Here is a 15211-nt window from a genome sequence, read left to right as displayed (position 1 = left end):
TGCCCGGTGCTGCCCGTGGCGCTGCCCGCAGCAGAGGGGCTGCACGGAGCTGCCGCCGGCGGCTCATGGCACGTTATGGGTCTCTCTCGGTGAAGGGCTGCCGTGGGGAGGAGGCACGTCAGCGGTGACCAGAATTCCTCCATTCCTGCCCTTTTAAAACTCATCCGACCTTTTCTCATCAGCAGAAGGAAAACTACACTTCCCCAGGATCAGGCTTGAAGCAGAGCTCTGCAGGTGGCACAAAATGCATTTAACAGCTTTTTAATATTAAAAAGCTCTGCGTTTGGTTAGAAGCATTGCCAGCATAACTCCAGTGGGAGGTGACATTAAACGTATCAAGCAAAACGAAATGAACATAATTTTGTTCCTTTGTGTCTCTGTCCCAGCTGCTCGTGATGCTTTTTCCTTCCCCGAGCAGCAGCCGTGCCTAAGGGCTGTGTGATGGCCCCAGCTGCGAGGAGCTCCGCTTTGCCCTCAGAGGGCTCAGGGTGTCTCTGTGTCCCCCCACGCAGCTCACGGGGATGGAAACCAGCCTCTTGCACAAGTTGCGATGTGTGTGTCTGCCATCACTCTTCAGGTGGCTGCTTATGTCGGCTTTAAATCTAAATGCCTTCATCACGCTAAGTCTCATCTTCGTGGAAGGGTAATTCCCTGTAATGCATCCTGAATGCGGCCAGGGAGGTGTCTGCAAACCGTCCTGTGCAGGACGAGCTCGCTGCTCCGGGCGCTTCCCTGGCAGGGAGGAGTGGGGAACGGCTGCCTGCGTGGCCCAGATACACCTGTGGTTATATCTGGGGATTGCATTTGCCCAAAACCAAAAAAACTTCTTGAAATGGAAGCATATACTTAGTGCTTTCTCCTCGACATGATACTAACTCCAAGTGTCTTAGAAATACAGGCCAAAAAATCAGCTATGCATGTAAGTTTGTCGTATCAAATGCGTTACACGTGGCTGAGGACTACCCGGTCTGCTCTGCTCTGCAGGTCTGAATCAGGCAGCGGCTCTGAGGAGGGGATGCTTAATGCTGCGGTTCGCAGCCTCCGAGCAGTCGCCGAGCCCGTCAGCAACTGCACCTCCAGTCCTCAGATTTTCTTCCACTGAGGGACATCAGTTAAGTTGTCTTGATCAGGATGCAGGTTTGCAGCATCAGTCCACAACCTAAGGACTCCGCTTTAAAGACTTCCGTGGTGCTCTCAGACCCCCCGGATGCTCGGTGAGGAGCATCCAGCTGCGAGGGTTTGGTGATTTGTCAGCTGAGGTACAGGCGCGTGCGCGTCGGTGATGTCCGTGCTGGGGCAGCCCGGTAAGGGTTGCTGTGCGCTGAACTCGCTTCAACAAATACCATGGAAACTCCTTCCCGTGAGATATCAGACCCAAACCTGCTGCCAGAAATAGAAATGGTGGATGAAGCCTGAAGTTATCATCTCCCCATTAATTTCTTTTCCAGGACTGATTTTTGCCAAGGAGCTTCATCAGTGCTGAGCTACGTGTCACGTATTTGCTTTTTGTACGTATGCAGTGGCTTCCATTGTAAAACTATTTCATTCTCGCATCCCAAATGGGGAGGGAACCTGAATTTAATGATTGGGTGGGCTTCTTACTTCTTCCAGCGTGCTCTTGTCAGAACATACTTATGTGGGCGCTATTCCCAGGCATGTAACTGAATGGGTATGTGGCAGAGGATTTTTGTATGTCCCCGTCGCCGCTTAGAGAGTGGAGAGCACAGGAGAGAAGTGCCTTTGGAGCAGGGTTTCTCTGAGGATGTTCCTCTGGTAACTGATTAATCTGAGTCCTGGAGACCTCTTCTGTTGGAAAGGTCTCCACAAAACCTTCACTCAGGTTAAGCCCACAACGCAGGGGAAACATCCCATTCCACTTCTAGACCAGGCTGCTCTGTTCAAATTAAATATTAAAAAAAACCCTGCAAACCCAACAAAAAAACATCCCAAACAACTGCTTACTAGTCACAGGCACGCGACCTACCGCGCAGACACTGTAAATCAGCAAGCTCCGAGAGGAGGAGGGAGCCGTTACACAGACGGTTAACGCAGAGCCGTTGGGAATGCAAAGGTACGGCGCTCCCAGAAACACGCGTAGCCTCGTGCTTTATTTATTACCCTGCGCGGTAGGGAACGGCCGTGTTTATACGAGGTGGGAGCCGAGCCTCAGCGCTGGGCCAAGCTCCGTGGTGGGGACCCCGGCGGGGGCCACTGCCCCGGGCTCTGCTCCCCTCTTGCCAGAGGGATGGTCATGAACTGCCTGCAGACTTCTCCCGTGCAGAAAATTGCCCAGTTCCGCTTAAGAGGCAAAAGCTGGGAGAATGGCTTTGCTGTGGTCCTAACGTGCTGCAGTTTCTCTCCGAGACGCTGGATCCGTACGGGCAAGGATGGAGGCACTGGGCAAGCCCCGCCTGAGGCGATGCCTCAGCGACCACCCCGGGGGCTCCACCAGCAAGGCGTGGGATGGCTTCTGGAAGTGCGCGAGGGAAAATCGCCTTGCAGGTCAGTCCAAAGGCATATTTAATCCTGTGTTGGTGTGAGTCAAACATCAGGGCTATGGCCTTGATCAAGGAATGAAAAATACCTCTACTTTTTTGGCAAATGTGCTCCTTTTAATGCTGCTGTGTTGTGTGTCGTGCTGGCATGTCGCACCAGAGTGCTTACCTTCACCTGTGCTGCTTTTTTCACTTGTGGGACCAAGTGGGTTTTTTGAACTGCTGGTTTGTATATAAAGCTGCAAATTTTCAGATTTATCTACAATTTGATTTCTAGCTTTCAGTATTTATGTTGTTCTTTGGCTGGAGTTTCGGAGGCCTTTTAAAACACGAAGGTGTCGGTCAGCTGCGCAGTGCCCAACAGCCTCTTCTCGAGGCGCACGAGTAGTGCTTAAAGCAAGCACTTGTGAGGACAAGCCCAGAAATAAGCCTGAAGGAGTAAGCGAAGAAATATTCCCTTAGATACCAGCTTTTGGCTAACGATGCATAAAGAGCTTGGGACAATACAGCAAAAATTCACGTTCCGAGAAACTACTTAGTGCACAGACTAACACGCCGCTGGCCTGTTCCTTGGGGAGAAGTGTCAGCGTTCCACGGCAGGCTGAAATCAGTGCTTATGAAATGCACGCTAAATAAAACCTCCTTCCAGAACAGCGATGTTGCTGGAAGGAGCTTTGGGGACTTTAAGCCTGGTATACTGTGGTAAAAACACATACGCTCTTGGGAGCAGTGAGGAATAGTTGGTAGGTGAATACAAGGAGTTTCTTCCAGAGCTTTGCTTTCAGATCTGGCAGATTTTCAGAGTGAAGTCAATACAGAAGTTCTGGATAAACCCAGGTGTGATGGAGGTAAACCTTTCCAGAGCATCTCTGAGTGCACACAGTACTGTCGTGTCCTGTTAACAACTACTGTGGGCAGCCCAGCACGGGAAAGCAGTGCTGAGGTTATTTTTAAGTTGAACTTGTCGTGGTTTAACCCCAGTCGGCAACTAAGCACGACACAGCCGCTTGCTCACCCTCTCCACCCTCGTGGGATGGGGGAGGGAATCGGGTGGGAAAAAGTAAAACCCGTGGGTTGAGATAAAGACAGTTTAATGGGACAGCAAAGGAAGAGAAAATAATAATAATGATAAAAGAATACACAAAACAAGTGATGCGCAATGCAATTGCTCACCACCTGCTGACCGATGCCCAGCCCGTCCCCGAGCAGCGATCGCTGTCCCTGGCCAACTCCCCCAGTTTCTATACTGGGCATGACACCGTACGGTATGGAATAGCCCTTGGGCCAGTCTGGGCCAGCTGGCCCGGCTGTGCCCCCTCCCAGCTCCTTCTGCACCAGGCAGAGCATGGGAAGCTGAAAAGCCCTTGGCTGGTGTAAGCACTGCTTAGCAACAACTGCAACATCAGTGTGTTGTCAACATTATTCTCATCCTAAATCCAAAACACAGCACTGTACCAGCTACTAGCAAGAAAATTAACTCTATCCCAGCCAAAACCAGGACAGAACTCCAAAGCTTTTAGTGGACAGGGGGTAAAAAAAATCCATTACTCAGCTTTTGCCTGCACTGACTGCAGTAGGAGCTAATTTGATGTGAGGCTGAATAGGGAACTCCTGTTCCAGTTCGTATTTTCTTCCTTCTGCTGTTATGCCGTTATGTTGCTGTTATGCTCTTGGGTGTTGCTGATGTTCACGAGGATTCTAATGAACAACTTGGGCAAAAATAAGAGAGTAGGTAGTGGGGATCAGCTTGACTAAAACAAGTGAAACACGAAATCTCCAATTTGATCCTTTCAGTCTGGAATTCTGTGCCCGTCAGAGCAGTACCGGGGTTAAGGACAGACACCTGCGGGAGGGGGGCTGTAAAGGAGCGGGTGATCCTGAGGAGCGGTGTGAAGGCAGAGCAAAGCTCTGCCCGGGCTCTTTCTGCTGGTACTCCATGACGAATATTAGTGGCTCTGTTACAGCCATGAAGCTAAACCAAAGCCTGGGTCAAGCCAACCCCTAGCACGTGGGGAAGGTCAGCTTTCGACTTTAGATCTGAGCTTCCCAACTGTTCTGTGTATTTGCACAAAATCCAAGGCTGCCCCCATCATACTGTGAAGAGTTGAGATCAAGAGCTAACCTTTGCTCCAGGGTGCCTGGATTTTGCCCCATTTAATGTCTGCCGGGGCTGGGCGGGTGCCCCGCAAAAGCAGACTGCTCTGCTGCACACCCGGCGGAGCCACTGGGGCGGCCGCACACCCAGCAGGAGCTACTGGGGTGGCTGTGCCGCAGCCCTGCTTGATCAGCGCCGCCGGGAAGCGGGCGAGTCCCAGGAGGAGCGGGCGGGTGGGTTTGGTGCCAAGCATCACGCGGGGACACGCGTGGTTACAGCCCCCGAGAAGCTTGTCTGGCGCCTGTGCTTTGCAGGAAGGTTTCTGGTATACTGCGTAGTGCAAGCATACGGAAACAGCCACTTGCAGCTGTTGGACAAAAAATATATATAATGGTTTCTTTGGCTGGCACCAAGAACTTCTCATCCTTGACAGATGCAAATGCATGGCAGAAACCCTTAGAAACAATTTGCTTCCCTGGCTAAGTCCAGATTTTTACCTTCATGTTGTCTTGTCTTTAAAAACAAACAAATAAATAACAACACCAGATTGTTTTTATTGACTTTAACATTGATTTGTCTTTAAAAAGTTAAAAAATTAAAATAACCACACTAGATCAGCCCAAGAGGGCTCCTGGGATCCGAGAGCCTGACCCCGCCTTCAGGGTGCTGACCCTGCAACTTTCCCATTTCACTTCTTAACACCAGCATCTCTAGTATCTCCTTGGTGTTTCTTGAAGTGTAATTGGTATCTACAAGCCAAAGCATAACTGGAAAGCTCTTAGGAATGACTGCCACAAAGCCCATTTTCTAAAGGTTTCTTTTTGTCTTTTCCTTCTACCCGATGCTGTTGGGAAATCTGGGACTGGTGTGGTCGGTGCAACTGGGGTTTTGGGGTGGCTGCTGCTCGGGGAATCAGCCTGAGCTGAGAAAGCGAAGGGCCAGTCCTGGGCTCCTCTTGAGTTTTGGTGTTTACAGGAAGGTGTGAGCTTGAACCTGCATGGTTTTTCAGGAAGCCTTCCTAGCATGTCAAAAATAATACCTCTAGCTGTCCACCTAACTGTCCAGCTACCTCTCCACAAGGCTTATACTCCAAGCGCTCAGGCTGTGTGTTAGCAAGTGCATACAAAAGGTGCTGGGCAGTAGGAATATCGAGCATGGATGTTACTGAGGGGCTGAAGGAACACAAATTCTGCCGGGTGGATGGTCTCTTTCTTCTGTAAAACAATAGCCAGAACGTCGATTACAGCTCTTCCAGATGGTACGAATAAGGCTCAGCCTTTCGAGGAGCTCAGAGTGCAGGTATTTGCTGTTTCCCAGGAAGGTTTGTGTTATCCCTCTGTCCTCGGGTCGTGTAAAGGCACAAACTCCCACTTCTGGTCCTGGAGCATATCACAAGCATCAGCCTTCAGGACTAGAGCTTATTGCAACTCTGTGTTTCTCAGAAAGAAGTTGTAAGATAGCAATCCTGATATTAATTGGAAAATATACACATATAAATGCGCACACACACACACACACACACAGAGAGAAATAGTATATAAAAATATGTTTTGCTTTAGAAAATATCACATCAAAAATAGAGACTCTTTCAACAGTTTCCTATGAAAAAGTGCATGCATCTGATTGAACTCAGCCTATCCCCTGCCGGGGTGACACAATTTAGGTAATTCTTAAAAACCCAAGCTATAGCTATCTTAAAAATCCATAGAAATCATCTCTTATTCCAAACACGAGCTAATGGGCTTTTGGCAATCTGGACCTCTGCTCTTTAAGGTATTTCAATTCTACTAAGCCTTTCACAACAGCCGTTCTGGCACTTCATTTGGCCAGAGCTGCTCCCTGCTGCCGTAGCACGAGCCCCAGAAGCGCAGGCCTTTGTCCCGAGGGCTGTGCTGGTACGCGTGCCGTTGTTGGTGATATGGGTTAGAGCTTCATTTTTTTCAAATTTCTGTAGATATCAAACACGACCTGTTATTCGTCAGAGGAGAAAAATTCTTTTTGATATACTGTGTTTGATAGACTCCCATTAGAGAAAGATGGGGGAAAATTAGGCATGACAAACTCCTTGCTTTGTCAAAGTAATTCTGGGCTGCATTTGGAAAGGGAAGAAACTCCTGCAGCGAGCCGCACTTTCAACCATTTTTTTCTATTTTGGGACATAATATAAACCACGCCGAGAGCTTTCGAGGGGGAGACGAGCCAGAGCCTTTTGAAACAAGTCACTTTCTGCCGGTCCAACTGCTGCGTAGTACGAAGGGCTGGGAAGCAAAGATTTAGTGGCATGTTTGGGGCTGGCTCCTCTCCTTTTCCCTGGATGGCAGGTTGTGCTCCGTGCCGGGGGTCTCCCAGGAGGCTCCCCTGGGCTCGCAGGAGCAGAGGGACCGAGATACCCGTCTGCCACGCTGGGAAGGGGTGGGGGGGCCAGGTGCACCCCTTGTCTCTCCTCCCCTGGTCTCTCAGGGGCTTTTTCCAGAATGCCAGTTGCCTTGACAAATATTTTGCAGTGTTGTCACAAGCATCCCGGGAGACAGCGGTCCCTCCCCTTCTGCCCAAAGACCGGCAAAGCTGTATGTAATCCTAAAAAAATGAAGCGTGCCGTAGCCCGTGCTGCATCCCTGATGCAGGGCGGTGGCTGGGAGGCAGCGCTGGCTGGAGGGGAGGGCTCCCTCTGGTTTGTGGGTGCTGCCTGCCTTTCCCCCAGCAGTACCTGGCCCAGCCCCGTCCCCGGGCTAACGCAGCCCACCCGGGCCGGGCAGAAACGCTTATCCCCCTGCCCGCGCTGCCTCTGCACAGCGCGCCTGCAGCGCTGAACGCTCAAGATCCTCTCCCGGGGTTTGACAGACGCTGGATGGGGGGAGCTCCCCCACAGGCATCGCCAGAGCTTGCTTTGTCTTCCAGGGAGGTCACTACAGGCTTTATATTTGCATCGTGAGCTGGTGCTCTCTTCTCCTGCCTTGCCTGTACAGGACAGAGGGGGTAGGAGCAGCGTTTTTCGCTGTGCCAGCAGCTCTGTAGGCAGCAGGGCACGTTGCAGAGCCCTAACGTGGAGCCCCGAACATGCCCGGTGGGAGTGGCAGGGAGGTGAGACCTGGCCTGGGCTGGAGATGCTCGGGGTGCTGCAGGGGCAGCCATCCATACCCAGGAGCGGGACAAGGCTGTCCCCTCACTCACCCAGGTCGCCGCCTCCTCTCCCAGCAGGAACCCTCTTGCTGAAGTGGCTCCTGGGGCTCTCGCTGAGCAGGGCAGACCTCTGCCATGGCTGGCTGAGCAAGTGGGGAGAGACGCTCTCCCTGGGCTGAGCCCGCGCTGCTCCCGCTCGTCTCAGCACAGCACCAAGCACGTCTGAACTGCCCAGCTCTCCCTGCACGAGCATTAGGACCAGGGCCTCTGAATGTATTTTTTAGCAACTGTAGGGTGATTTACCTCCATATGGGTTGAGATTTCCCCACCTTTCTAGTCTTGCAGTCACCACCAGAGACTTGTGTTGGCTCAAGCCTCCTTCCAAGACATCCTTTCCTGACCGTACGTATCGGCCACCCATAGCCCGGCCTCTGCTGGGCTTCTGTCTGATCACACAGCTCTGCCGAGCCCTGCTTTGAGATGAAACATCTTGTGTTGACTCGTTTTGACCCGGCCGACCTTCCAGAACAGACAGTTGCACGCGAGTTACATTGGGCTGTGAGAAAGTAGCACGGGTGGGTTTTTCCTAAACATAAGGGACAGAGCTGTGGGTAGTATTTACTACTCTGCACCAGATGTAAGAGCTCTAATTTGGCTGCTTCTCGGCTTGCCCGTACTCTGTGAAGAAGAGCAAGCGATGGCTACCTGGACTGAGTCTCCTGGCTGCAGAGCGGAGCAGGTTTTGATGTGTACCCAGCTGGAAGCCTGGAGACACCCTTCAGTACCTTTAAGGAGAGGCTCAGGTCTGAGGGCCGGGGCGGCAGGGAAGCGCGATGAACATCAGCCAGCGCTCTGCCACGCGCGGCCCCCGTCCCTTGCAACACGGGCAGGTGTTACAGGACTGAAGTGGCATTTGGTGACGAGACTATAACGTTGTCCGCACCAAAACCTGCTAACTGGAACAAAACCTCACCACTTGTAAGTGCTGGTAGAGGGACAAAGGGCATTCACTGGTGTTACAGCATGAGCTTTAGTGCGTTGATACTGAACCGGACCAGTGGCACCTACCTGGTGTCCTCTGCCCAGCACTGGCCAGATGCAGAGGCGTGGGGACTCCAAGCCTACAGAGGCACACCTGTATGCAAACAACGTATATGACAATACTACTCCAATTAAAAAGTATTTAAGATGTGAATATATGGGTATCAGCAACCCTGAAAAGGTCTGCAAAGAAAGGGGAAGATGATATGCTGCTCCGCGTATGACAGGATGGCCAAAACACTAACATGATGTGTGCGCGCAAACTCCAGGAGACTTTAAGGAGGAGCTGAAGAAGGTTGGTTACTTTTCAGACAACTTTTGCAGTTGCTTCTGGGCTGCTGTGCTTAGCCCAAGCATCGCAATAAAAAAAAAAAAAATTGGTAAAGTGGATAATGCTGTGGATAAATGGAGACCACGCAGAAGATCCAGCTACTGGATTCCTGCGGTTCCTTCTGACCTCGTGGTCTCCAGCAATGACAGAGGGGAGCAGCAGGAGCCTGCAGTGCTCCCGTGGTGCCGCTGCTCCTGCAGAGCCGGGTCCTGGCACTTGGAGGAGCTTCAGACGAAGAAACGTTTACTAAAGGAAAGGCAAAATGGTCCTGTTCTCCTGGTGCTCTTTCTGGTTCTCTTTCCTTCCCTGAAGCCAGCATCTACCCAGGCAAACCACTGCTGTGTTGCTGCCCAGATGGCTTCCAGTTGACCCGCCGACTACACAACTTGTGCTCACTCACTGCAAGCTGCGCAGAAATGTACTGCTCTGTCTTTGTAAACAGGCTAAAAATATCGCGGTGCTGTTCCTCCGAGGGCCCGGGAGTTCAGAGAGGCTGGGAAGGAAGCCGGGGTCAGGCTGCCTCCGGGGACCAGGCGCAGGCGTCACACGTAGGCACGGAGCCACGGGACGGTCCCCTCCAGCTCTGCAGAAACGGGGGCTGGCTAGGAGAGACCCAACGGGTCAGACACAGCGCTGGTGTCCCGCCGGCCCAGCCCTGGCGAGTCAGCGGTGCCAGGTCTCCTCGCGTTAGTGCTAATTGCGTGAGAGCGCGGGAGATGTGGCTTGGAAAGCCCCAGAGCTGCATGGCAGCGGGGAGCAGCCCGAGGCGGTGGGACTGCTCACAAAGCTTGGCTTTGGTTCTGCTCCTCTTCTGAAGAGTAATTATTCTCTTTTCTGTATCACTGCATTCATTGGGTTCAGTGGTGCAGGTACCAGCGTCCTGCAAAACACTGCCTTCTCCAGGTGGTGCCACCCCCAGTCAGCCGGGGGTGCCCTGCGTGAGGCTTGTGTCTCCGTTTCCTCTGATTTCTGGAGTCAGAAAAGACTGTTCTTTCAGACATCCTAGTTTAAAAGCAATTAAAAGCTAATTTCTGTTCTCATCACACCAGTGTACCTTGCTGAAGTCCGTGGCTATCCTAACCACATCCCGGTCAGGATAACCAGGACCCATGTCTGGATGTCTCCGTCCACAAACAATGCAGAAGCGTGTTCCAACTAGAAACTCATCAGGAGTTATTTCAGTTTGCTATATATGTCTGGCAGCCACGAGGACCTGGAACGTTTTTGGATTTTCCTTCCTTAGTGCTTAACCTTGTTACCTGGTGCAAGACTGTGCGGCACAGAGTTAATTAGTAATGAGCTCTCGTGCCCCGTCAGGCGTCTGTTGTGCACTGTGAGCAGCTGAAAACGGAGACCAGGGATCAGATCTGGTCTCTGAGCACGAATGGCAGAGATGCCTGCTGTTGTATGCTACCTGCCTTCTCCCTCTGTCTCTCCACCGTTCTTGTAAATTTAATATTTCCCCTACGCGAGCTGGGGCGGTGGAAGCCAGGGATCCGCTGCTCTCCCTGGGCCTGTGGCAACTGCCTGGTGCTGGGCAGTTCGGTCTCAAATGAAGAGGGAATAGGTCCAAAACGGAATAAATGCACGTGGTGGGCAATAAACACATTAACGCCCAAATGTGCTACTAGCATCATCTAGTCCCTACCTGCCCGAAAACCCAGTGGCACCCCAAACTGCCCAGCGCGCAGGTGGGTTGGCCTGGAGGTGGGTGCTGCCTCCTCACCCGCTTGCGGTTGCCTTCCCGCAGCCGGTCTCGCCGTGAGTCCGCTGCCCTCGCCGTACAGACGAAATAAATTCAAACTGACCGGCTGCCTCTTCTCCAACCCAAGTGAATTCAATATAGAGATTGTTTTAAAGAAAATAACCTTTGCTGTGTAAAAGGGTTTCAGCGTAAGAGCACTGGATTTAGCATACTTTTCCCATTGCCTCTGGCAAACCTCGGCAGAGCGTCAGGGGTGGCGTCCGCATTGTAGCCCTCGGCAGCGTGCTTTGCACTGAGCTCATTCAGCTGGGCCACGCTCCAGTTTATCGAGGATTTCTCACTGTCGTAACTCTAGTGCTTCGAGTACCTCTGTGCGTTTCGTTCCTCTCTGTCCCACAGCTGATTTAAACTGTATGTGTCCTGCATTTAGGTCCTGACAGTATTTCTTGCTGGGGCCCCTGCCACCCACACCTTTGGCACTGTCAGACTCAATCCCTGTTGCAAACTGGGTTGTTGATGCTGATGTGAGAGGGCAGGCGACGGGACTGCGGATGCATTCCGAGGGAAAGAGAAAGGAAACGGCATCTCAGAGCCCCGCCGCGATGCGAAGAGCGGCTGGAGGGGGCTGTGACCGAGCTGCTCTTTCCCAGGGAGGATTCTCCACCCCGTCCTGGGTGGGATCTCGGCAGTCCTGCTTAAAGCCGAGCAGACGGGGTTGGAGTTCAGTCGCCCCAGGCAGGACTTGCTCGCTTGCAGGGACACAGGAGTAACTTCTGCACAGGACAGCGATACGTTGCAGTTCACTCTCCCCATGGCAGGTAGGAGGAGGTTTATTTTCTTTCCTTGATTCTTCTATTTCTTTAATATTATTACCGGAAAACAGGGCATGAGCTGTGTTGGGGGATGGAACGGCAAAGATGTGAGTCTGGCTCTTCCCACCTGGGATGTGCTGCTTCTGGCTGTGCTCATTCAGGCAGAAAACAGAAAGTTTTACAGTGATAGATTTTGTTTGGGATTTAGAAAAAAAAATGCAGTTATTATTAGAAATTTTTAAACCGAATGCTTAAGCAGCCCCATGACACGTGGGGCATTTCATGCTACAGCAGAGCCTGATCTCGAAGGGCCGCAGCACGGCGTGAGGGTCCCAGGCAGGGCAGGGGATTCCCCTCCAGCGGGGAGCCGCGCCCTGCCCTGTGCATGGATATACGTGCGTGGGGTTTATTTTGTTGTACGTCGCACGGGTCATTAGTCATCAAATTCCACGTGCTGGCCAAGAAACGGAGGTTTTAGTTCGTCAGATAAAACATTCTGTGTCTCACTGTGAGCGTCAGCCCGGGTGGGCAGGGCAGCAGGAGAGGGCACTGGAGGCTCCTCACAGGGATCACCAGGACCCTTAGTGCTCGCCACTGAGGTTGCACCCCTGCCCGTGCGTGCGCAGGCAGGGCAGGCGCAGGCTTTCCCGCAGGGGATGGATGGGGTGGTGGGAAAGCAGCAGCAGTGTGTCGTGGTGGGGAAAGCCTGTCAGCCCTTGGGAAAACATCAGCATCAGAGAAGTCACCCTGAGCACTGATGCCTCTTCCTGAAAAGTAATGGCAAAGTGATCTCTTTGCCGGGAGGAAAAGAGGCGAGAGGAGGAGACCTTTGCAGTGGGTGCGTGAGCCTGCAGCAGCGGGGTGGCTGTCCCGGCACCTGGCACGAGCAGGGGCTGGAGAGGGGCAGCGGGTGCTGCTCCAGGCTTTGGCGCTCAGCCACGCTCCCGGGTCCTCCCCGTCCTCCCCAGGGCAGGAGCAGATTTTTGGCTACAGGTTGAGCACGTGTTTGCTGTCTCAGCTGGTTCGACCCCTCGGTTGCTCTCCCACCCCGCTGCTGCTGTGCCCGGGTACCCTGGGCAGGGCTGGAGCCCCTCGGCAGCACCCCCAGCCGCGGGGGCTGGTGCCCCCGTGCTGGGGCAATCCTGGCATTGCTCCGGCCGTCAGCTGGGCCAGCTTCAGCTCCCGCCTTTGCCGAAGGCTTGCTTTGTAATGCTGAAAAAATCCTACAGTAACTCTGACGGATCTGTAGGAGGGTATTAAGTGTCTACATGTCAGATGGTGGCTTTTATTTTATCGCTCCATGTAAAACATTTTCTATTCTCTGGGCAGGAGGTGGAAGTGTTACAGTGAATGTTTTCAGAAAATGAATTAGTGTCATGTCGTCCCTTCCCAGCGATGCTCCCCTGACAGACAGCCGCTGGGGCCGCGGCTGCCCGGCCTCGCCGGCAGCTCTGCTCTCGCGTGGGCTTTGAGGACTGTTTGCCAGGACCACAACTGGGAATAACACTGTATTTCTTGTCCTTTGCCTCTCTATAAAATAAATCCAGCTGAGTTTTCAACCCTCTGTTTGCTGATGCTCTCCAGCCAAGTTTTGAGTCAATTTATTTCTCATTGCTTTTCGTCACCCTGGCGATGTGCCGAGCACAAGAGCTGAGAAGAAACACAATTAGTTTGCTGCATTTGAGGCCAGGGCTGAGCATCCATCCATTAGTACACACAGGTCTTCCAGATGGTTGAAAAGGTGTATTTTTTAAGGTAGAAAATTACTTGTCTTTTGGAAATGAATAAATTGTTGACATAAGCTAAAAGTCATAAGAGGAGAATGGGTTATGTTGCCAGATATTCACCATGAGAACATTATGCACTCGAGTGCTGATAGAACCAATGTGGTGGGAAGCGACCCAGAGGGATGCTGGCCAGAGGGGCCGAGCCGCTGGCCATGCCGTGCCCAGCGGCAGGGAAGGACCCACCTTGCCCCATGGCCGCTGCAGCACAGGGGTGCTGGGCAGGGAGACGCCAGCCTCTGTCTGCTCTCCTGTGCGTTCCGTTCACCGGTGAGAGCTGCTCGTAAAGCCAGTAGAAGTGCCCTGTATGAAGTGCAAGCCTGAGGTGGGCATAGGGTGACCCAGGTCCCTGTGGTACCCGTTCGGGGTGTGTGGTGGTGGGGAACCCTGCTGGGATGCTGCAAAGGCCCCCCAAGCGATCGTGGGGCTGCTGGGGTCAGCGCTCCCGGCCGTGAGCGGGGGTACCCCTGTCCCCAGCACTCGTCCTGTGGTCAGAGAGCTATTAAGAGACAGGGAGTTGGTTCTGGAAGCGTTTTCATGTAGGTTGCTGTTCTTTTTGGTATAAGTTTGCCATTCCAGCTTCTGAAGTCCACGATTTAGGAACACTTGCAGGGTTAGCATTATCTGGCACCTGCCCTAAACCCGGCCCTCGTGGTCTGGCAAGACCCGTGCAACAGGGGCTGCGTGCACGCGCTGCCCCTGTGCCTGCCCCTCCTCTGCCTCTTTCCGTTTCCCTCGCTGCTCCTGGGAAAAGGCAGGACCTGGCGCTGTTGGAAGGCGTGCTTGTGTGGGAAGGGAACTTGACTTCTCTGGTGAATAAATAATATCAAACAAGTAGCTGTTTTATGCATTAAAACAGAGGTTTATGAAAGGCAAAAGACAAAGGCGCTGCTGACAGCTCGGGAAGTTTTTACTGTGGTGCCTGACATCTGGCTGCCCGAGCCTGGGGACCGCTTGTGAGTCTCAGCGTGGCTCAGCGGCCTTAAGCAGCTGAAGCAGGATTGGTGCTGCCCACCCTGGTTTCGGCTTTCCAGGGCTGCGGTACTGCGGGCCCTGCTGCTGCTTCCATCGTCTTCCAGAAGCGGGGAAGGAGCAGGGTGTCTGCAGGGGCTAGAGGTTTGTGGTGGGTGCGCAGAGGGTGGTTTTACAAAGAGGCCAGTGCTCGTCTGCTGCACGGCAGCTTCCCGCTCTCCTTCCCAACTCTCAAACGAGAATGAGGATCCTCTTGAAATTTGACCTTTTTTCTCAATTTTATTCATTGTATTTGGTAATTCTTCCTCCTTTTTTTCACGAAGCAGCAAGGTAATCAGATGACATCCCTGACTCGTGCTACCCGGCCTTGCATGATGGGGCCTTTCTATTTGTTAGGCAAAGCCTATTGATTTAATTTCTGTATCATTATTCAAGCTAATATTGAATATGTCACTGATGGTGGTGCATGAAATCGAACAGAGTCGGAATAAAAGGGTGACATATTAAATAAACGCTTGCCAAAGGAAGGAAGGAGGTAGAGGTGAATGTGCAATAAGGTTACGCGGTGCCGTGGCTGCTGCTCAGCTCTCTGGCTGCATGCAGGCTGTTAGCGCCTTTGGCTTCTGGGAAATGTTGCCAGGGCCACCTGAGCTGGTCAAACAGCAGCACTGGTTGCTGCTGGGGGACACGGATTGGAAGCCATATCAAATAGTTAGTGGCCAAACTTGTATCCAGCCCCAGCGAGCGCCTGTGGCACTGCGCAGCTGCAGCCGTGGCTGGGGGGGTGACGCCGGCAGAGCCGTTCACTCGATGGCTGCCTGGGACCGGAGGACAGGACCTTTCCCACCTAGTGCAA

The 15211-nt window shown here is 52.7% G+C and overlaps 1 protein-coding gene across 1 annotated transcript in view; it reads left to right on the top strand.

Moving 5' to 3' along the window:
• Window positions 1-2387: 2387 nt before the first annotated feature.
• Window positions 2388-15211, top strand: part of LOC309596412 (rho GTPase-activating protein 7-like) — a gene marked incomplete at its 5' end in the record, with an annotated part of 58258 nt that continues 45434 nt past the window's right edge. The window contains one exon of the mRNA XM_082324592.1: window positions 2388-2502. Within this exon, the coding sequence (XP_082180718.1) occupies window positions 2388-2502 (115 nt within the window). The remainder of the gene's footprint in view (window positions 2503-15211) is intronic.

The sequence above is a fragment of the Platalea leucorodia genome, assembly GCF_965183815.1.
Source record: "Platalea leucorodia genome assembly, chromosome: 11".
NCBI classification, from domain to species: domain Eukaryota; kingdom Metazoa; phylum Chordata; class Aves; order Pelecaniformes; family Threskiornithidae; genus Platalea; species Platalea leucorodia.
This window is presented reverse-complemented; position numbering and strand designations above follow the sequence as displayed.